The sequence below is a fragment of the Kogia breviceps genome, chromosome 3 (assembly GCF_026419965.1).
Source record: "Kogia breviceps isolate mKogBre1 chromosome 3, mKogBre1 haplotype 1, whole genome shotgun sequence".
In the NCBI taxonomy this organism is placed as follows: Eukaryota; Metazoa; Chordata; class Mammalia; order Artiodactyla; family Physeteridae; genus Kogia; species Kogia breviceps.
The window spans coordinates 2,029,397-2,051,251 of NC_081312.1; the positions used below are offsets into that span (position 1 = coordinate 2,029,397).

The window sequence follows — 21,855 nt, forward strand, 5'->3', positions numbered from 1 at the left end:
GAGGACTTCCTGGTGGCATGGCGGTTAAGAATCCACCTGCCACTGCAGGGGACAAAGGTTTAAGCCCTGGTCTGGGAAGATCCCACATGCCGCGAAGCAACTACTGAGCCTGCACTCTAGAGCCCACGAGCCACAATTACGGAGCCCATGTGCTGCAACTACTGACGCCTGCGCACCTAGAGCCCGTGCTCCGCAACAAGAGAAGCCATCGCAATGAGAAGCCCACACACTGCAACGAAGAGTAGCCCCCGCTGACCACAACTAGAGAAAGCCCGCGTGCAGCAACAAAGACCCAAAGCAGCCAAAAATAAATAAATAAAATAAATAAATTTATTTTTTTTAAAAAGGGAGGGCTTCCCTGGTGGCGCAGTGGTTAAGAATCCGCCTGCCAATGCAGGGGACACAGGTTCGATCTCTGGTCCAGGAAGATCCCGCATGCCGCAGAGCAACTAAGCCTGTGTGCCACAACTACTGAGCCTGAGCTCTAGAGCCCAGGAGCCACAACTACTGAAGCCTGAGCGCCTAGAGCCCGTGCTCCACAACAAGAGAAGCCACCACAATGAGAAGCCCGTACACTGCAACAAAGAGTAACCCCTGCTCACCACAACTAGAGAAAGCCCGTCCGCACCAATGAAGACCCAATGCAGCCAGAAATAATACATAAATAAAATAAATACATTTTTTTAAAAAAGAGCTAGAAGGACTTCCCCGGTGATCCAGTGGTAAAGAATCCGCCTTACAATGCAGGGAATGTGGGTTCGATCCCTGGTCAGGGAACTAAGATCCCACGTGCTGCAGGGCAACTGAGCTCTCGAGCCTCAACTAGAGCCCGCATGTTGCAAACTACAGAGCCCACGTGCTCTGGAACCCGTGCACCATAACTAGAGAGAGAAAACCCACACGCCACAACTAGAGAGGAGCCTGTGCACCACAACGAAGAGCGCATGTGCTGCATCTAAGACCCAATGCAGCCAAAAATAAAATAATTAATTAATTTTAAAAAATAATTAAAAGCTAGAGAACAGTTCATGCCTCCGGGCTCACTCATATGGAACCGGGGCCCAACCTGGTCCCCTAACTGTGCTGGCGTTCCTTTGCAGACGCACACAGTGTCACATGGGCTGGTGACAGGTTGTGCTTAGCAGAGGCAGTGGCGTGACGCGTGACATGGGGTTATTTCTGTGAAGCCTCGCGTCCCACGCTGCTTGGTGCACGCACTCCACTCCCTGGGTACCTCCATGGACATCTGCGTTAACAGCCCGCGGACCTGACGGGCCGCACAGCGTTCGCCAGGAACCGCGGCGCTCAGAGGCGCCCAGTGCTCGGCTTTCCTCTTCAGCATCACCCTCATCCATCCGTGTGGCACTTAAAAGCCTGGGGAGGGGGCTTCCCTGGTGGCGCCGTGGTTGAGAGTCCGCCTGCCGATGCAGGTGACACGGGTTCGTGCCCTGGTCCGGGAAGATTCCACGTGCCGCGGAGCGGCTGGGCCCGTGAGCCGTGGCCGCTGAGCCTGCGCGTCCGGAGCCTGCGCTCCGCAACGGGAGAGGCCACAACAGTGAGAGGCCCGCGTACCGCAAAAAAAAAAAAAAAAAAAAAAAAAGCCTGGGGTGGGGTGGGGTGGGGTGGGGTGGGGTGGGATGATGTGCTTCCTCTGGTCTCTAGAATTTCTCCTTGGAAATCATCTTTGTTGGCAGCAATTTATAAGCCACAGAAAAAATCCAGCCTTTCGACTCCACTGTCACATCCCGTTTTGGAATAAAAACTGCTTGCCAAGTGGCTTTTGGTAACATCCAGATGTCTCATCTGTCCTCAGAGGACACCTTGTGCCCTGGCTCTGAAGGCCACTTCCCCACTGCTGAGGCAGGTCCCCCAACCCCTTCCCTGCCACGGCTCCAGGACACAGTACAAAGAGAGCCGCATCATTTTATAACCACATAATCCTATTTCAAACAATGCTGATTGTATAAGAATCGAAGCAGAGGGACATGAGCCACAGCAAGCTGTTCCGGAAAACCTTGGAAACAGGCTCTGCCTCCCTGGAATAAATGGAGAAAAGTCCCCTGGGGTCTGTTGGAGGAGCCACACCTGCTTCCAGGTCTGTGTCCGGACGCCTCCCAGGACAGCTGTGCTTCATCAGGACCCGGGGCCCTGCAATAACCAGGGCTCACTGGTCAGGTGAGGCCGTGGTCACCCTGCAGCCAGCTTCCAAAACACTCCTATCAGTAGAGTCAAATTTTTCAAGTGAAATTTTATTAATACCTTTATATTGTTCTCTTTCAAATTGGTATAATTCAAAAACACAGAAAACCGGTACACAGTGCTTGGGTTTTATTTAACATCACTTCCATGACCGAGAGCCGGCTTGGAATCCACAGTCAGGATGGAGCCATGTGGGACACAGCGCACCGGGACCCGCGTCCTCCCAGCCTGCCCTGCACGCACAGGTCTTAGAGTCCTCGTAAAACGAGCTCCTATAAGCAGCTGCTTCTGGTGGAAACTTAAGACGCTGGGCGGGTGGGTCGGGGTGGGCTCCTAATTGCTGGTCTTCTTTCGTTTCAGTCTCAGCTTGTTCCAAATCCTCTCCAGAGCCACTTTTCCCATGAAGAAGGTGATGGCAAAATTACGCTTGTACCAGTCCCTAAAGAAGAACAGGACAAGCACACGTGACCCACGCTCAGGCATCCGAACTGTCTCCTCTTCCACCCTTCCTCACCATCTCTGCCATCTCCCGCTCTCTTTACAGCTAGATTGCCCATAAAAGCCTGCCTGCCTTCCACCTGGATTTTCATCAGGCTGATGTGCCCAGTGCACCGACCCCACTTTTCCCACTCCTGGAGGCTGCTGCCGCCTTCCACAGTTTTTGCTAGAGGCCACAGAAAGAGCTCTCGGAAGCCTTGGGGCCCCCAGAGCCCAGTGGCATTCTCGGAGACATAACTGTAGAGCGATGGGGGCGTAACCTCTCCGAAAAGGACTGGAGGCTCTGCAGGAACTCAGTGCGGACCCTCCAGGCTTTGGCACCTTAATTGCATAAGAAGCACATGACGAAAGTACTCCATCTTGAGAAGGTAACTTGTCGCAAGTGCCAACATCATCAAGTTTCATATCTTCTTTTTCTAGATGATCTGAAATTTTGGGTAACTTGCGTCTCAAAGGGGATCATTCCAGAACTTCTCATACAAATACTGCGATGGAGTTACACGCTGTCACAGGCTCACTTGCCTGTGAATTACTCTACAGAACATGTCAGAACTTGCAAATTCACCACATTGTCCGCAGGTGAAAGGGCAAAACTTGGCAAGTTTCCACAATGGAAAGCACACATTCCAGACTCTCAGTGCTGAGCCCCTGGAAGCGGAAATGCCAACAAGTGCCAATGCTTTTCGTCCAAATGAGCTAATGAGGGAACATGGAACTGCTATTCCAGACTGGACTCAAATGGTTAACTGGATTTCAGCATAGAAGAATGGAGACTAACCAAGGGCTTAAGTGAAGCACTAACAAGAGGTAAAAATGCCAGTTTTCTGGAGCCTTTGCACGGCTAGATAGAAAACCCCTCTCCACATGAGAATGATCCTTACACTTCTATCCACTTCAGTGATGCTATAAATGGGAAGCAATGCCCTAAATAAATAAAAGTTTTCTTTTTTCCAGAAAAAAGAAAACTGGTATCCCACCGAGATTAAAGTTCTTAGGTTATTAGGGAAAAGCCAGGTTCCACTCCACCGATACAGACAACCTGAATTGATAAAGTGTAGTGGAAAAGACAAACTAAGCTTTTCCTGTTTCCATAAGGAATGCAGGGGCAGGAGGTGGCGCGGGCACAGAGGGGCAGCGTTCAGGCTCCACTACTGCCCGACCCCCTCTCTACTCTGAGTGCCACATGAGAGACATCAAGCTTACCGGAGAGGAAGCAAGATGCAAACATGCTGTGTCCACACCAGAAATCAAAGGTCCAGGGAAACCTAATTAATACCGGCTCGACTGAATAACTCAGCTAGTTCAGAGTCACACATGACAGCATTAGCAACAGACTCTGGACGCTGCAGGACTGGGCTTTATGCCTGAGTGTCACTCCAGAGCTCCTCCAGACTCAACGATCACCCCACTGTCTAGACCCTGCCCCACCTGTCCGTCTGGCGTGGCCACTGCCCTATGAACGTCACAGCAAATCTCAAACGCCATGTCCTATCGTCACACTAACCACAATACCATCATTGTATCTGATAAAATGAACAATAACTTATCTATACAACCTAATATACAGTCACTGTTCAGTTCCCTTTCACGACTGTCAAAAATACCTTTTTATAGGTGGTTTGCCTGCATGAGGATCCAAACAATGTCTGCACACTGCATGAAGTCTCTTTTATTCTACAATATTAGTTCCCCCTGTGTAGAACCCACTGTCTACGCACTAGTGGTGCAAGCTGCTTTAGGGCTGCCATGCAAATAACTTTAAGCTGTCCTTTTTTTTTTTTTTTTTTAAATCCTAGTTACTGGTTGAAACTGGATCGTCTGTCTTGTAGAATTTCCAACATCTGGGACTGTATCTTCAGGCTACAATTTAAGCATGGTCTGTGAACTGCTCTTTCTACCCCCACCCCCAACACACCCTTTTATCTTTTTCCTATAACCTGGTATTAGATCTGGAGGCCTGCTAGACGGCAGTTCCCCTGTTTTGGTGAGGATACCTCACTGGCCGTGCTCGGTACCTCCTGCCGCACCTCACAGAGACGCACGCGGGCTGCTGCCCCACTCTGCACAGTGTGAAGAGGTACCAGGGCTCAGGTGCGATCAGCCCGACCTATCCATTGTGAAGTCCCCGTCAGCCTTGCTGCCCAGCGGTTCAGCAGCTGTGGGGTGATCAGGCCCAGATCTAACTCCAGCACTCCTGCGTTAGCTGTCATTCTTCTACCAAGAAAAATGCTCCTTCGTTTGGCTACCCTGGAATGCAGTGGGTGCAGGAAAGGCAGGAGAGGTGAGTGTTCTTTGGAGGCGCTCCTTCACGTATCGATTTTCAGAACAATGGGTTGGCTGCCTAGCAATACCCCGCGGTGCCTGTGAGCCACTCCTGGCCTGCGGGAGCCCCTCGAGTCGCCTTCTGTGCTGTCCTCACATGACCCCGCTGGGCTCCGGGCTTCCTCACTTTCAAACACAAGATGTCTCGACTCCTCTGTGCTGCTCCTGCCCCAGACTGTGCTTCTCAATAGAATCCAGGTTCCTTTCAGTGGGAAGTGCTATATAGAACCCACTGTCTATGCACTAGGGGTGCAAGCTGCTTTAGGGCTGCCATGCAAATAACTTTAAGCTGTCAATTTTATTATTTAAAAGTGCAAAAACTAAGTTGATAGCAACTTCTACCTTTAATATAAACACAAATGTTAAATTCAGATAGCAAAATAATCCTAGACAATATGGTTGTGATATTCAAATTTTCAGGAAAAAAGTAGACACCCACCTGTTGTAATATATGTGCTTCTGAAAATTTTTACTTAAAAATTCCTTGTAAAAGTCAGCCATTTCTTCTGCATTCAGTGTTGCTTTTTGACCTGAAAATTAATTTCACCTTAAACATTAAGACTTAAGGGGAAGAGTTCTACAGACAATTGTGAGAGTTAACAAATGAGTTCAGCAGGGTTACAGGATACAAGATCAATATACAAATATCAACTGTATTTCTATACACTTGCAATAAACAATCTGAAAACAAAATTAAGAAAACAATTTCATTTACAACAGCATCAAAAAGAATGAAAGACAGGATAAATTTAAGACAGGAAGTATAAGACTTACACACTAAAAACTACAAAACATAGAACTGAAGGACCTAAATAAATGGAAAGACATCCCATGTTTATGGTTTCAAAGACCTAATACCATTAAGGTGGCAACACTCCCCCATAATGACATATAGATTCAACACAAACCCTACCAAAACACCAGCTGGCTTTTTTATTTTTTTTGCCCCAGAAATTGACAGGGAATTCCCTGGTGGTCCAGTGGTTAGGACCCTGCACTCTCATTGCCCAGGGCCCGGGTTCAATCCCTGGTTGGGGAACTAAGATCCCACAAGCTGCATGGTACGGCCAAAAAAAACCCAAAAAACAAAAAAGAAATTGGTTAAGTGGATCCTAAAATTTATATAAAAATGTAAGGGGGCTTCCCTGGTGGCACAGTGGTTTCAAGTCTGCCTGCCGATGCAGGGGATGCAGGTTCGTGCCCCGGTCCGGGAGGATCCCACGTGCCGCGGAGCAGCTGGGCCCGTGAGCCATGGCCGCTGGGCCTGTGCTTCTGGAGCCTGTGCTCCGCAGCAGGAGAGGCCACAGCAGTGAGAGGCCCACGTACACACACACACACACACACACACACACACACACACACACACACACACACAAAACGCAAGGAAACCCAGTAGCCAAAGCAACCTTGGAAAAGAAAATCATAGTTGGAGGATTCACACACACTTCTTATATTCAAAACTTACTACAAAGCTACAGTAGTCAAGACAGTGTGATACTAGCAGAAAAACAGGCTTATATATCAATAGAACAGAGCTAAACCCAAACATTTATGGGCAAGTGATTTTCGACAAGGGTGCCAAGACAATTCAATGGGGACAAATAGTCTTTTCAACAAACGATGCTTAGGACAACTGGAGATCTACATGTAAAAAAAAACAAGCTGAATCCCATGTCACACCATAAACAAAAATAACCTTGGGCTTCCCTGGTGGCGCAGTGGTTGAGAGTCTGCCTGCTGATGCAGGGGACACGGGTTCATGCCCCGGTCCAGGAAGATCCCACATGCTGCAGAGCGGCTGGGCCCATGAGCCATGGCCACTGAGTCTGCGTGTCCGGAGCCTGTGCTCCGCAATGGGAGAGGCCACAACAGTGAGAGGCCACAACAGTGAGAGGCCCACATACCACAAAAGAAAAAAAAAAAAACCTCAAAATGAATCAAAGACCTAAATGTAAGAGATAAAACTATACAATTCTTGGAAGAAAACAGTGCAAATCTTCATCACCTTGAATTAAGCAATGCATTTTAGATATGACACCTAAAGCACAGGTAAACAAAGAAAATAATAGATAAATTGGATTTCATCCCCCCCAAATTTTTTTTAAAATTTTATTTATTTTTGGCTGTGTTGAGTCTTCACTGCTGCACACAGGCTTTCTCTAGTTGTGGCGAGCGGGGGCTACTCTTTGTGGTGGTGCGTGGGCTTCTCTTGTTGCAGAGCACGGGCTCTAGGCGCACAGGCTTCAGTAGTTGTGGCACATGGGCTCAGTAGTTGTGGCCCATGGGCTTAGTTGCTCCATGGCATGTGGGATCTTCCGGGACCAGGGATTGAACCCATGTCCTCTGTGTTGGCAGGCAGATTCTTAACCACTGCACAACGAGGGAAGTCCAGATTTCATCAAAATTTAAAATTTTTGTGCTTCAAAGGGCACTCCTGAAAAAGTGAAAAGACAACCTACAGAATGGGAGAAAATATTTGCAAATCATCCTTCTAATACGGGTCTAATATCCAGAGTATGTAAAGAATTCTTACAACTCAACAATAAAAAGATAAATAACCCAATTAAATCCTTTAAAATAACCCAATTTTAAAGGATTTGCATAAACATTTCTCCAAAGGAGATATAAAAATGGCAAATAAGAACATGAAAAGAGGGCTTCCTTGGTGGCGCAGTGGTTGAGAGTCTGCCTGCCGATGCAGGGGACACGGGTTCGTGCCCCGGTCTGGGAAGATCCCACATTCCGCAGAGCAGCTAGGCCCGTGAGCCATGGCCGCTGAGCCTGCGCGTCCGGAGCCTGTGCTCCACAACGGGAGAGGCCACAACAGTGAGAGGCCCGCGTACCACAAAAAAAAAAAAAAAAAAAAAAAAAAAAAAAAAAAAAGAACATGAAAAGATACTCAACATCATTAGTCATTACAGAAATACAACTTAAAAAGATAATAAGATCACTTTACACCCACTAGAATGACTACAATCAAAAAGACAAACAATAACAAGTGTTGATGAGGACAGAGATCTTGGAACTCTTACATATTGCTGTTTTGGGGATGTAAAATGATGCAGCCACTTTGAAAAACAGCTTGGCAGTTCCTCAGAAAGTTAACCATAAGGGTCACCATATGACCCTGCACCCCACTTACAGGTACATGACTGTTCACAGCAGTGTTATTCATAATAGTCAAAAAGTGGAAACAACCCAAATGTCCATCAACTGATGGATACACAAAATGTGGTATGTCCATATAGTGGAATATTATTCAGCCATAGAAAAGAATCTTCAGTGTAGTGATACATGCTACAAGACGGATGAACCTTGAAAACACACACTTAAGTGAAAGAAGGCGCACATAAAACACTACATATTACAGGCAGATCTTAGAGATACTGAGGGTTTGGTCCCAGACCACTACAATGAAGCAAACATTGCAGTAAAGTGAGTCACATGAATTCTTTGGTTTCCCAATGCATATAAAGTTATGTTTACACTATACGGAGGTCTATTAAGTGTGCAATAGCATTATGTCTAAAAAACCATACATACCTTAATTACAAAATAGTGCTGTTGGAAAAATTGCGCCAATAGACTTGCTCTATACAGGGTTACCACAAACATTTAATTTGTAAAAAACACAGTATCTTCAAAGCACAAATGAGGTATGCCTGTATATGATTACATTTATCTGGAAATGTCCAGAATAGGCAAATTCATAGAGACAGAAAGTGGACTAGGGGCTGCCAGGAGCTGGTGGGAGGAGGGAATTGGGAACGACCGCCAGTGGGTACGGACTTGCTTCTTGGGGTGATGAAAATGCTCTGGAATTAGACAGCGGTGACGGCTGCACAATCTTGTGAATACTAAAACCACTGAATTGTATACTTTAAAAGTGTGAATTTTATGGTACGTGAATTATATCTCAGTAAAGAAACACAGACTTAAGGGGGAAAAATATCTTCCTCTACCATTAGACCCTAACGGTTACAGTGTAACTAATTTTCTTCACAATTGAAGTATACATAGGTGTGTGACGTGTTTCATCACACACAGGCCAACGCTTTCTGAAGCTGAGTTCGGACTGTGAGAGCCACCAGTGCACCAGTAGAAGGGAAATGACATGCTTCCTAAGTAGAATGCAGCCCGGGGCAGACAGCAGCCTAAGCATATGCCACTCCGAGTCAGCGCACACACACGAGCCCGGTAACACACACGGACTGACCTGCTAGCCCCTGTGGTGGGAGATGCCAACCGTGACGCCCGCCGTCAGGGCTGCCCCTGCCTTCCACACTCTCGCGAGACTTGAAAGGCCACACAGGACAGGAACCACGGCCTGCCAAGCGGGCGGTAGGGCCCCTGTGACTCGGGACGGCACAGCAGGCCAGGGGCCAGTCTCAGGACAGCCCGCAGCGGCTCAGGGGCAAAGGAATGAGACCACGGGGAGACAGCCGTCTGGCTTAGAAGCCCCCAGCTCCAAACAGGCGTCGCACCCGGGGTCCCCGAACTTGCAGGGCACCCCCGTCCAGAGAGGCCCCCGCTCTGGCTCCCCCTGGGGTGAGTCCACTCACCAGGGCTCCAGACAGAGGCTGTGTTTCCCGGCTGCAAAGCTAATGCTGACACTTCAACCGCACCAGGATTTTTGGGAGACAGAGACAGAGCTGGGAAGGTAATCGCAGGGCACATTTTTACAGAAACAGGAGGGAAAGTGGCCAACCCTGAACTCACACAGCACAAAGGCAAACGCAGAGGGCACAGGACGAGCGTGGCTGCCCCCCCCAAAGACAGAAGGGCCACCTCCAGCGAGCCCGAGGGGGCCCACAAGTCACCCGGACCCGCGCTGCCTGAGTGAAGAGCAGTCTACCCCCCGTGTCCTCGCTCCTCTGCCCCGCGAAACCTCCATCTGCAAGACCCTCTCCCAACCTCCCCGACGCCTCCCCTCAGAGAGGGCTTCCCCAAGGCCCCTGGTAAAACGCTGCTCCTCCCCTCCCCCCGGCTTCTTCCTCCCCCGCGGTCGAGCTGCTTGTCTGCAGGTCACCCCCCCCCCCCGCCGGCCCACGCGGAGGTCTGCCCCACAGAGGGGAGGCCGCGGCTCTGTCTCGTCCCCAGCTGGTCCCCAGGACTAGCCTGGGGTGTGGCAGGTGTTCCATAAATACCTGGAATCAATCAAGGGGTGGATGCTGATCGGGGAAGGAGGGGGGGCGGGAAGCCGAAGGCTCCCAGGGAAGTGACGGTCAGCTGGGGTCCCACAGGGCAGAGAAGGGGGCAGCAAGGGCAGAGCAAGTGAGGGGTGTGCAGGCAGAGGCACGGGCCGGGCTTCCGTCTCCCTCGCCGGCCCTGAGGCCAGACCGGCTTCTCCGGGCTCCGGGCGCAGCTCACAACGGCTCAGCTCAGACCGGCTGCTCCGGCCTCCGGGGCGCAGCTCACAACGGCGCAGCTCAGACCGGCTGCTCCAGGCTCCGGGGCGCAGCTCACAACGGCTCAGCTCAGACCGGCTGCTCCGGCCTCCAGGGCGCAGCTCACAACCGCGCAGCTCAGACGGGCTGCTCTGAGACAAGCTGAGCCGCGGTCAGGGTGGCAGGCGGGAGGGGCCTGGCACAGAGGGGCGCGCTCGTCACCGCTGCTGGCAGGACAGCAGGCGCCCCGGGGTTCTCAGGACAGGTCGGGGTGCCGCCTTCAGCTACCGGTCTAGTTTGGTGTCCTGCCCAAGCACTCCCGGCGACCTCAGCATGAAGCAGGAGCACAGTGAACGTTTGCTAAGTAATTCAGATCCCACACCTGTCAACACCGCAACGTGACACTGAACTCCAGTAATGCTAAGAATGACAGGCAGAACAGTCTGACTTATGACACATTTACCGAAAACGGAGTGGGTGTTTCTTAAATACCAGCTGACGTAAAGTAAACCCATCCTGATGGCACCCCACTCCGGCTGCATAAACACTTCAGCAGAAAAAGAAACTAGAGGCAGGAACCCTCCCCAGCACTGCCTGCCTCACACGAGATCTCATCTGAGGGCAGGCAGAGTTGACGTCATGGTATTCTACTTTTCACACTTGAAATTAAGTCAATGACGTTCCTAGACGGCCGCAGAATGTTCCAGTGAACATCCAGTGCACAGTGGGCCACCACAGCCTCATCTAATCTGAAATGGCTGGATATTTAGATACTTCCCATTGTTTGGCAATTAAAGACAATGCTGCAAGGAACACAGAGTGAAGTCTTCCCCTGTTTTCCTATAGGATGAATTCTTAGATATTCAGCGGTCATAATTTCCCCGCTTCTTGGCACATGCGTACTTCATGCAACTAAATCCTTCTGGAAAAGGAGCTGGGAAAACATCTCCCTGAGTTCAGTAAGCATAAAACAAGGCCTAGATGCTGTTTTAATATACACTGTGAAATTTGAGTTTTCTTGTAGTCACATTATTCATCTGCAGGTGTTTTGTTATTTCTACAAATCTGTTAAGGCTTTTCATAAAGTCCACACACCTCTTCATCTCTGCCACAAACGCCTCCCGCCACCTGCCATTCACGTTTAATGTGTTTCCTGGACATGGACCCCTCTGCCTGGCCCTCGGGTTTGCTGGGCACTGTCTGTGGAGCAGCCTCACTCCTTCCACAGAACCCCGCCTGGGCAGAGCCTCAGTCTGGCTACTTCCTTGGACCTGGGACGTATAAACCGAGAGGTGGAAAAAGCCTGTTTACAGCAAGAGACGGCTGAAGCAGTGGGGTAGAGAGGAGGTGAAACGAGAGGAGGGAGGATGTCCTGGGTTCCCTCAAGTGCCAGCATCTGAGTTCAGGCCATGCCTGGGCCCGGCTCTCCCCTGGTCCTGGGTCGGAGCCACTTCGTGTCCCCTCAGCAAACTCTCCTTTCCAGGAGGACAGATCAAAGGGAGTCCCGACTAACCCAGACGTCGTCAGTTTTCACGTTCTTGAATCTTTCTACCTTTACTGTCAAGCTCAGGGAATCGTCACGCCTCCAGATAACGGACGGTCACTTTTCTTGTTAGACTTTCTACAACTAGGAGCGGTGTACTTAACTTTTTACTCCATAAACAACGGATTTTTAATAATTAACTTTTTCATCCCTTTGGAATACATTTGTATTACAGGGAGCATGAATCTAAATTTATCCTTTTGGGACTAAAATAATCAGTTTCTCCAACATCATTTATTAAACGAAACTCCTCTTTCCTGGGCTCTGCGAGACCCCTGCACTCAGGTATTACACACGCGTGTTCTGGCCCATGGGGGTGACACACCTGTCCCCCCGCCCCCATTTCCATCACTGCAGCCTGGTCTCTGTTTAAACAGCTGACAAAGCGGGCACCTCCCTTCATGAGTCCTTTCCTCGACAGACTCTTTCCTGTTTTCTTACCAAGCTAATCTGAAATCTAACTACGGCCCGTCTTTCAACACTCAGTAACGCCATCAGTAGGAATCCATGATACTCATAGAAGACAGTGGCCCGTGGGCCTCCCTGGGAACCCCCTCTGCAGGTCAGGACCTAGGCCCCTCCGCATACTCACTCTGTGACTTTGGCCAGACAACCTGCCCTCAGGATCCTCTAACGGTACCTACTTCACTGGTTCACCATGGTAACTAAAGCAGAACATATGTGCAGAGGGCACAGTCCTGAAGTCGGGGCTCTCATTCTGTGCTTCGGGATGAGAGCCTGTCCTCGCCTCGATGCCCCCGCCCCCGGCCTGAGGACGGTGCTACCTAAGAAAGTCTTCCCCTCGTCTTCCCCTCACCCCACGCTTGCCTGCTCGGCGGTCAGCCAACTGGAGGAGGAGTCAATGGGAGTGTGTAAATGGGAGATAAAATGTCTTGGTTGTACCTGTTTGTGGTTTAGCTTTGTATTAAAAAAAAAAAAAAGGAAATAAACTTGAAAATTGTCTGTCACCGTAAAAATAAAAAAACATAAAATACTTATTCCCCCCCCCCCAAAAAAACCAACCAAAAAACAAACAAAAACTGATAGGACATAGCACCCTTTCCTGCTCACTCCGGCCCTCCCAGACCCTCCGTGGGGCGCGTGCGGCAGACAGCCTACGACTGGGCCCAGCACGGGGCCAACTCCATCCTCCCCAGACCTCTATTCTAATGAGCCCAGGCAAGGCTACCACAAGCGGGGAGAGTCACAGTGCTTTAGCCCAACAGAGACCTGGCTTTGGGGGTCAACGATTTCAGATTTTCCATCAGAATGTTCTGACAGTAGACATCTGTTTAACCAACAGAATAAAATCTTATTCAGGCCTAACATCAACACCAAGAGAAAGTGATTAAAGGTTATTTGGACACTAGATTCTCCATCCAAAAGGACGGACGGCACCACGGGAGGCAGAGAGGACCGAATGCAGGCTGCATCCCGACACGTGAAGTGCGCAGCCTGGGGAACGAGACAGGAAACAGGCACAACAGGTAGGACGGGGGGGGCCTCCAATCCAGAAGGGGGAGCACGGCTGTCACTCTGTCGTCACAGGAAATCTAAAAGCCTAAACCGAGCGGCAACTGTCAGAACTGCATTTTGGGTAGAACAGACTGGCTGCACTGCAAAGAATGGATTTAAGGCGTGAGTTGCGAAACTACAGCCTGTGGGCCAAATCTGGCCTACCAGCTAATTTTGTAAGTACAGTTTTATTGGGACAAGTTCATGCCCATTAATTTATGTATTTTCTATGGCTGCTTTCGCAGAACAACAGCAGAGCTGACCAGTTGAAGGAGAGACCCATATGGCCCAGAGAGACTAAACTATTTACTATCTATCCCTTTACAGAAAGTCTGATGACCCCTGATTTAAAGACTGGGGGCCAGGGAACCAATTAGGAAGATACTACAATAGGGAGAGAATTAACAAGAGCCTGAATTAAAGCCATGTTTACAGGACAGGGAGTAGGGACTGCCCTGCTGGCGCAGTGGTTAAGAATCCGTCTGCCAATGCAGAGAACATGGGTTCAAGCCCTGGTCCAGGAAGATCCCACATGCCGCGGAGCAACTAAGCCCGTGCGCCACGACTACTGAGCCTGCGCTCTAAATCCCACGAGCCACAACTAGAGGAAGCCTATGCACAGCAACAAAGACCCAACGCAGCCAAAAATAAATAAATAAAAATAAATTTATTTTTTAAAAAAAGGACAGGGAGTAGCAAAGGTGCTGAGAAACACCTAAGAGGTAAATCTGGTGGAGAGATGAAGGATGAAGGGGTGGGAAGGGGCTTCCAGGATGACTGCAGTTTCCGACTCGTGGCCAGTGGGACCATGAACTGCTATAAGGAATCAGGGAAGAGAAGCCAGGGCAGAAGAGACAGAGGCTGCTGAAGCCATGGGACCTCGGATATAAGTCCAAAGGTCAGAAAGAGGTCATCAATCAGAATGACCCAAAATGACGAGAGGGCTAACCTTACCCGAAGACAGAAGAAGGAGCAGGAGGAGGACAGACGTACGTACCACTGAGGACACCTTCACAGCGCCTGCCCCATGGAGCCATGACCTGCTCCCTGAGCTTTCTCTACTTCATTCAACGTCCTTTCTTTTTCTGTGGCTGTGCCGAGAGGCACAGGGGATCTAGTTCCCTGACCAGGGGTGGAACCTGCGCCCCATGCAGTGGGAGTGTGGGTCTTAACCGCTGGACGGCCAGGGAGGCCCTAATACTCTTTCTTCACACCTTCTCATATAGTTACTCAAACAAAACCAGTGTTGGCAGAAAAAGAACTCACTCACCTGATTCAGCTCTCAGTTCCAGGCCTTTGGCTTTTAGTCTTGAGTCAATAAATTTTTCTTTTTCCTAAAAGAAGACAGCTATCAGAATTCCCTTTCTTTGTCTTTCCATTTTTCCTTGGCTAGGACACAGTTCTCAGTGCTCTGGAGAAGTCTGGATGTGGATTTCCTGAGAAGTGACCCATCTCAAAGCCTGTTTTAAACCATCTGAACTTAGCTAAAAGTTTCATGCTTGAAATAGGATTTGAAAATGAGATGTTTGGGAGGCACTGTTTGTTTATAAATCCACAGAATAAGGTAAATGCAACTCCATTTGACTTAGCCTGCCCAAATGGATAAACATGTATCGCCTAAGTCTTTCTTCTGGATTAGAATATTTATACTCCTTCCTCGTAGTTTATTGATGAGTATGCTGTTAAGAATCCTGAATTCTCAGGAAGAATGACAACACATCCCAGACACCCATAATTTCATACACACACACACACACACACACACACACAAGCGTATATACACGTGGAACCTGCAGTTCTGGTTCTGGCTCTGCTACTCCCTTTACTTCCTTGAACATCTCAAGATCTGTGATTCTGTGAATGATCAATATTTCTTCTTTACAGTTACATACTGATTTTAAAATTCTACACATATATACACACATACATATGTATGCCGGGGAGGCAATGAGATGCTGCCAAATAACTGAAAGGCAAAGCAGATGCTAAAGATTTAGCGCCCCCAAGTGGCCAACTATATTATTTCTCATTCTGACCCGAAACCTAAACTTACCCTAAGAAAAGTCAAATTCTGGTTTGCCCAGAACTGTTGGTTCCATTCTTGTGTTTCTTGTCTTAATTCTCTTAACTTTTGTTCCAATGGTGATTCATTGTCAGGGATGTAGAAGTGAACAGGTCGAAGGTTTGAGTATTTATCTGGGGGTCCTATCCAATCATGGCAAGATTTCCTTGGAGGGCGGAATCTTGAGACCTTTAACAAAAGGCATATGGGTTACTATACAACTTAACGAATCTCTAGTATTATAAAATGAACAGTCCAGATTTATTAAAGACCCTTGTTAGCTTCCTCTTTTTAAGACTGTGCCAGGGAATATCCAAATTAAAAGAACTACAATGAATAGCATTCATATTAATACTACACCAAACATGTGCAACAATGGTGCTGGAATAATTCAACATCCTAAGGCGAAAAAAGAACGTCAGCCTGTGCTTTGCATCATATACAAAAATTAATGCAAAATGGATCAAAGACGTAAAATGTAAAATCTAAAACTATAAGACTTCTAAAACACAGTAAAAATTCTACAAGCTTGGATTAGGCAAACATTTCTTACGTACAACACCAAAAGCACAATCCACAAAATAAGAAATAGATGAACTGGACTTCACCAAAGTTAAAATCTTCTGTTCTCTTAAAGACACTATTAAGAAGATGAAAAGACAAGCCACACACTGGGAGAAAATACATGCAAATCTGTAAAAGGACTTGTTTCTAGAATATATAGACTTTTCAAAACTCCATAATAAGGAAATGCACAACCCAATTGAAAAATAGGCCAAGTATTTAAATAAAAGTTTCCGAAGAAGATATATAGATGACAAATAAAAGCACATAAAAAATGCTCAACATCATTAGTCAGTAGAGAAATGCAAATCAAAACCACAATGAGATATCACTACACACCTATTAATATGGCTAAAAAAAAAAAAAATCTGCCCAAACAAGTGCTGTCAAGGACGTAAAACAATCGAGTTCTTAAATGTTGCTCATGGCAATGCAAAACGGTACAACCACTTGGGAAAAAAGTCAGCAGTCCATTATAAAATTAAACACACAGCTAACATACAACCCAGCAACCCCTTCCCAAGTTATTTATCCAAGATGCATGAGTACACATGTTCGCACAAAAACCTGGATATGACTGTTTAAAGTGGCTTTATGTATAACTGCCAAAATCTGGAATTAGCCGAAATACCCTTCCACTGATGAACAGAAAAACACAGTATGGCACGTGCATATGTGACGGACACGACTCGACAACAGAGGAGACTACAGGTAACACAGATGAATCTCAAAGGCACTATGCTGATTGAAGAGGCCACACCAAAGAGGTTGCACACTGGATGATTCTATTCCCAAGACATCCTGGAAAAGACAGGTGCTGGGGTGGAGGAAGGGGGTGATTACAAAGGAATTTTTTGGGGTGGTGAAGTGATCGATATCTTGAATTGTGGTGTACATGTCTGCCAGGAGTGAATTTTACTATATGTGAACTGGACTTCAGTAAACCTGATATTAAAATAAAGAGATCAGCTGAGTAATCAAAAGACTAACTATCCATTTGTCTGTTAATACATCAATGTAACCACAATGCATGGGGGGAAATAACATTCAGTTTGGAAATCTCTTATACCCTATTTTTAAAAAAGAAAGCTCCACCTATAGTGGAAAATCTATAACTAAATCACTTTGCTGTACACCCAAAGGTAACACAACACTGTAAATTAACTGTCCTCCGATTTGAAAAAAGCAAAAGCTCTACTGAGCACGACTTCTACCTCGAGAACATCGGGGCCCCTCCCGCCAGGCCTCCCTCCAGAAACAACTGGAAAACTACTCAGTAGCAGAGAGGAACAGGTACAACACGGACAGATCACAAAACAACATACAGAGCGAAAGAGCCAGGCACCAAAGAGGACGTTCTATGTGATTCCACTTATGTGACATTCTAGAAAAAGTAATCAGATCAGTGGTAGCCCAGAGTGAGGGGTGGAAGGCATGGGAGTGATGTTCTAGATCTTATTGGGGGGGTGACTGCACAGATTTACACATTTGTCACAACTCATCAAACTCGAAATGGGTGCACTCATTTTACTATATATAAATTACACCTCAATAAAGTCAATTAAAAGAGTGGTAAGGGCTTCCCTGGTGGCGCAGTGGTTGAGAGTCCGCCTGCCGATGCGGGGACACGGGTTCGTGCCCCGGTCCGGGAAGATCCCACATGCCGCGGAGGAGCTGGGCCCGTGAGCCATGGCCGCTGAGCCTGCGCGTCCGGAGCCTGTGCTCCGCAACGGGAGAGGCCACAACAGCGAGAGGCCCGCATACCGCAAAAAAAAAAAAAAAAAAAAAAAAAAAAAAAAGAGTGGTAAAACTTACAAAGATAAAAAATTACTATACTGAACATAACAGTTCTTTTGCATTTAGAAGGCCCTTCATTTAGGATATCTCAGTACTTCACTATCACCATTATAAGCTGCAACTTCCAAGGAACTAAAAATAGAGATGCAGGGTTTGCAAAATTTAAGATAAAGCACTTTTTTTTTTTTTTTTCCCCAGTACGCGGGCCTCTCACTGTTGTGGCCTCTCCCGTTGCGGAGCACAGGCTCCAGACGCGCAGGCTCAGCGGCCATGGCTCACGGGCCCAGCCGCTCCACGGCATGTGGGATCTTCCCGGACCGGGGCACGAACCCGCGTCCCCTGCATCGGCAGGCGGACTCCCAACCACTGCGCCACCAGGGAAGCCCTAAAGCGCTCTTTTTCTATCAGTAAGCAGCTTACTGATAATTTCGTTTGAAAAATGTAGCTTTCATAGCTAATAATTTCACAAATTAATGCAGATAACCAGGTGCAGCCGTGTGTTTTGCAATGGCTCACTTGGCGGGAGCACCACGGACGGAAAGGAGAGGCCAAGCAGGAGCTCAGCTTCGGGGACAATCCTCAGCATTCCTCTCCCTGGTGCGGGTCTGACCATCTCTGGTCCCTGGACTCAACCCTGGACAATCAGAGTAGAGAAGTGTAGACTGAGAAAGGAAACCACGTCACTCTTTAGGAAACAGTCAGTTTCCACCTTGACGGGTGCAATGTTGAAAAGTACATATGATTCCCTCAGACTCTCAAAATGTTTCTAGAAAAGTATCTTTTAAACAAAATTTCAAAATTTTAAGGACCCTTGACAGATTAGGTAAAAGAATATAGCAGTTGAGTGGGGGAAAAAAAAGATTGATAGAGGACATCCCTGGTGGCGCAGTGGTTAAGAATCCACCTGCCAATGCAGGGGACACGGGTTCGTGCCCTGGTCCGGGAAGATCCCACATGCTGCGGAGCAACTAAGCCCGTGCGCCACAACTACTGAGCCTGGGCTCTAAAGCCCACATGCCACAACTACTGAGCCTGTGCTCTAGAGCCCGCGAGCCACAACTACTGAAGCCCGCACACTTAGAGCCCATGCTCCGCAATAAGAGAAGCCACCACAATGAGAAGCCCGTGCACCGCAATGAAGAGTAGGCCCCGCTCACCGCAACTAGAGAAAAGCCTGCAAGCCTGCGCGCAGCAACAAAGACCCAACGCAGCAAAAAAAAAAAAAAAAAAAAAGAAAAAAAGATTGATAGAAAATGTCCAATCAATAAAAAGAACCTATGTAGCAATGAGTTAAAGATTTGGTGAAAAGTAGAATATGCCCTAAAATTCACCCAAATTTACACATCAGTAATGGAGCTTAAGAAGCTGGAGGAGGCCCCAGGGGAATGCAAGGACGGGTCCTTCAGGCCTGTTCTGGGGGGCATGGCCACTCTGAGGGGGTGGAGAGGAAGAGCCATTCTCTGAGGCTGTGGCGGTATGGGGGCTGCAGGGACAGAGGAACAAGAGATGGCCTGGGGACAGCGTTGAGGAACCAGGGGATGGGGCCGCCCCCTCGGCAGCTGTGTGCCCATAAATGTTTAATATGGCTGGGGGACGTATGTGGTTATAACTTCACTGATATAAGGATGTGCAGCACACACTTTACAAAGAATAATAAAACATACAATACCCTTCCCCATAAATTTTACATAGCCGACTGATTGTCACAAACTGCTTTCATTAATTTTTAACAACTTTGGTGATATATAATTCATATACTATAGGGACTTCCCTGGTGGCACAGTGGTTAAGACTCTGCGCTCCCAATGCAGGGGGCCTGGGTTCGATCCCTGGTCAGGGAACTAGATCCCACATGCGTGCCGCAACTAAGACCTTATGCAGCCAAATAAATAAATATTTTTTTAAAAAACAGTATTACTATAAAATTAACCCTTTTAATGTATACAATTCAGTGTTTTTAGCATGTTCACAGAGCTGGGCAACTATTATTACTAATTCCGAAACATTTTCATCACCCCCAAAAGAAACCCCGTACCCAGGAGCAGTCACCCCCATTCTTCCCCGCCCCCAGTCCCTGGCAACCACTACTCCATGGATTTGCCTGTTCTGTATATTTCATGTAAATGGAATCATACAACGTGCTCTTCTGTGACTGGCTTCTTGCACCGAACAGGTTTTCCAGGTTCATCCAAGTTGTAGTGTGTGTTGCCAATACTTCACTTCTTTTTACGGCTGAGTGATAGTCCACAGTGTGGATATAAACACACTTTGTTTATCCATTTATCAGCTGACAACATTCGGGTTGTTTCCACTTTTTGGCTATTATAAATAATGCTGCTATGAACATTTGTGTACAGTGTGTGGACATATGTTTTCAATTCTCCTGGGTGTATATATAGGAGTAGAATTGCTGGGTCATATGGTGACTCTGTTTAACACTTTGAGAACTGCCAAACTGTTTTCTGAAGTGGCTACATCATTTTACATTCCTCACCAACACCTGCTGTTGTCCATTTTTTTAAATGACAGCCATCCTAGCGGGTACGAAGTGGTATCTCATTGCAGTTCCTTCACCGATTTTTGCTAAATTTGGTATTAATAGCCAAACCCTGGTTGCAGGTAACTAATTAGTAAGCGTATAATACTTAGGACACAAAGGTGATTTGATATTAAGAAGTAGGGTGGGAGCTTCCCTGGTGGCACAGTGGTTTCAAGTCGGCCTGCCGATGCAGGGGATACGGGTTCATGCCCCGGTCCGGGAAGGTCCCACATACCGCGGAGTGGCTGGGTCCGTGAGCCATGGCCGCTGAGTCTGCGCGTCCGGAGCCTGTGCTCCGCAACGGGAGAGGCCACAACAGTGAGAGGCCCGCGTACCGCAGAAAAAAAAAAAAAAAAAAAAAAAAAAGAAGTAGGGTGGGGGCTTCCCTGGTGGCACAGGGGTTGAGAATCCACCTGACAACGCAGGGGACACGGATTCGAGCCCTGGTCGGGGAAGATCCCACATGCCACGGAGCAACTAAGCCTGTCTGCCACAACTACTGAGCCCGTGCTCTAGAGCTCGTGCGCCACAACTACTGAACCGGCATGCTGCAACTACTGAAGCCCGCATGCCTAGAGCTCGTGCTCCTCAACAAGAGAAGCCACCGCAACGAGAAGCCTGCGCACCGCAAGGAAGAGTAGCCCCCACTCGCCGCAACTAGAGAAAGCCCACGTGCAGCAATGGAGACCCAACGCAGCCAAAAATAAATTAATTAATTAAAAGGAAAAAAAAAAGAAGTAGGGTGAACAAGACCTACTGACCTCACCTATTTGTCAAGGACACAAATGATTTTTTTTTTGTAATTAATTTATTTATTTATTTACAAGGAAGTCCAGGAAATCCCAAGATATACTTCTTTTTTTTTTTTTTTTTTTTTTTTTGTGGTACGCGGGCCTCTCACTGTTGTGGCCTCTCCCGTTGCGGAGCACAGGCTCCCGACGCACAGGCTCAGAGGCCATGGCTCACGGGCCCAGCCGCTCCGCGGCATGTGGGATCTTCCCGGAGCCGGGCATGAACCCGTGTCTCCTGCACCGGCAGGCAGATTCTCAACCACTGCGCCACCAGGGAAGCCCTATACTTCTTAATTTAATCCACATTACAGTTGACCCTCAAACAACGCAGGGGTCAGGGGTGCTGACCCTCCATACAATCAAAAATCTGCATACAACTTTACAGTCAGCCCTCCATATCAGAGATGCCACATCTGCAGACTGAACCAACCTGAGAGTATATAGTACTACAGAAAAAAATCTGAGCGTAAGTGGATCCACGAAGTTCAAACACGCATTGTTCAAGGGTCCAGTGTACTAACATTTTATCCTTCACTTTCCTAAGTCTGGACAATCAACAAAACAGTAAGTCAAGCCCTGATGTGGAGAATTTGCCAATTTCCATAGTGCAATGACTTCCACCATGGACAACTTCAAGC

The 21,855-nt window shown here is 47.9% G+C and overlaps 1 protein-coding gene across 2 annotated transcripts in view; it reads right to left on the minus strand.

Annotated features, from left to right (window-relative positions):
• Positions 1-2,228: 2,228 nt before the first annotated feature.
• COA8 (cytochrome c oxidase assembly factor 8) overlaps positions 2,229-21,855 on the minus strand; it is a 38,772-nt gene continuing 19,145 nt past the window's right edge. The window contains exons 2-5 of one of the 2 annotated variants that reach the window (XM_059058272.2): positions 15,518-15,715; positions 14,735-14,798; positions 5,459-5,549; positions 2,229-2,638 (exon numbers count right to left, since the gene is read on the minus strand). In XM_059058272.2, the coding sequence (XP_058914255.1) occupies positions 2,533-2,638; positions 5,459-5,549; positions 14,735-14,798; positions 15,518-15,715 (459 nt within the window). In that variant the 3' untranslated portion in view covers positions 2,229-2,532. The remainder of the gene's footprint in view (positions 2,639-5,458; positions 5,550-14,734; positions 14,799-15,517; positions 15,716-21,855) is intronic. The other variant, XM_067027676.1, reaches the window with a different exon arrangement.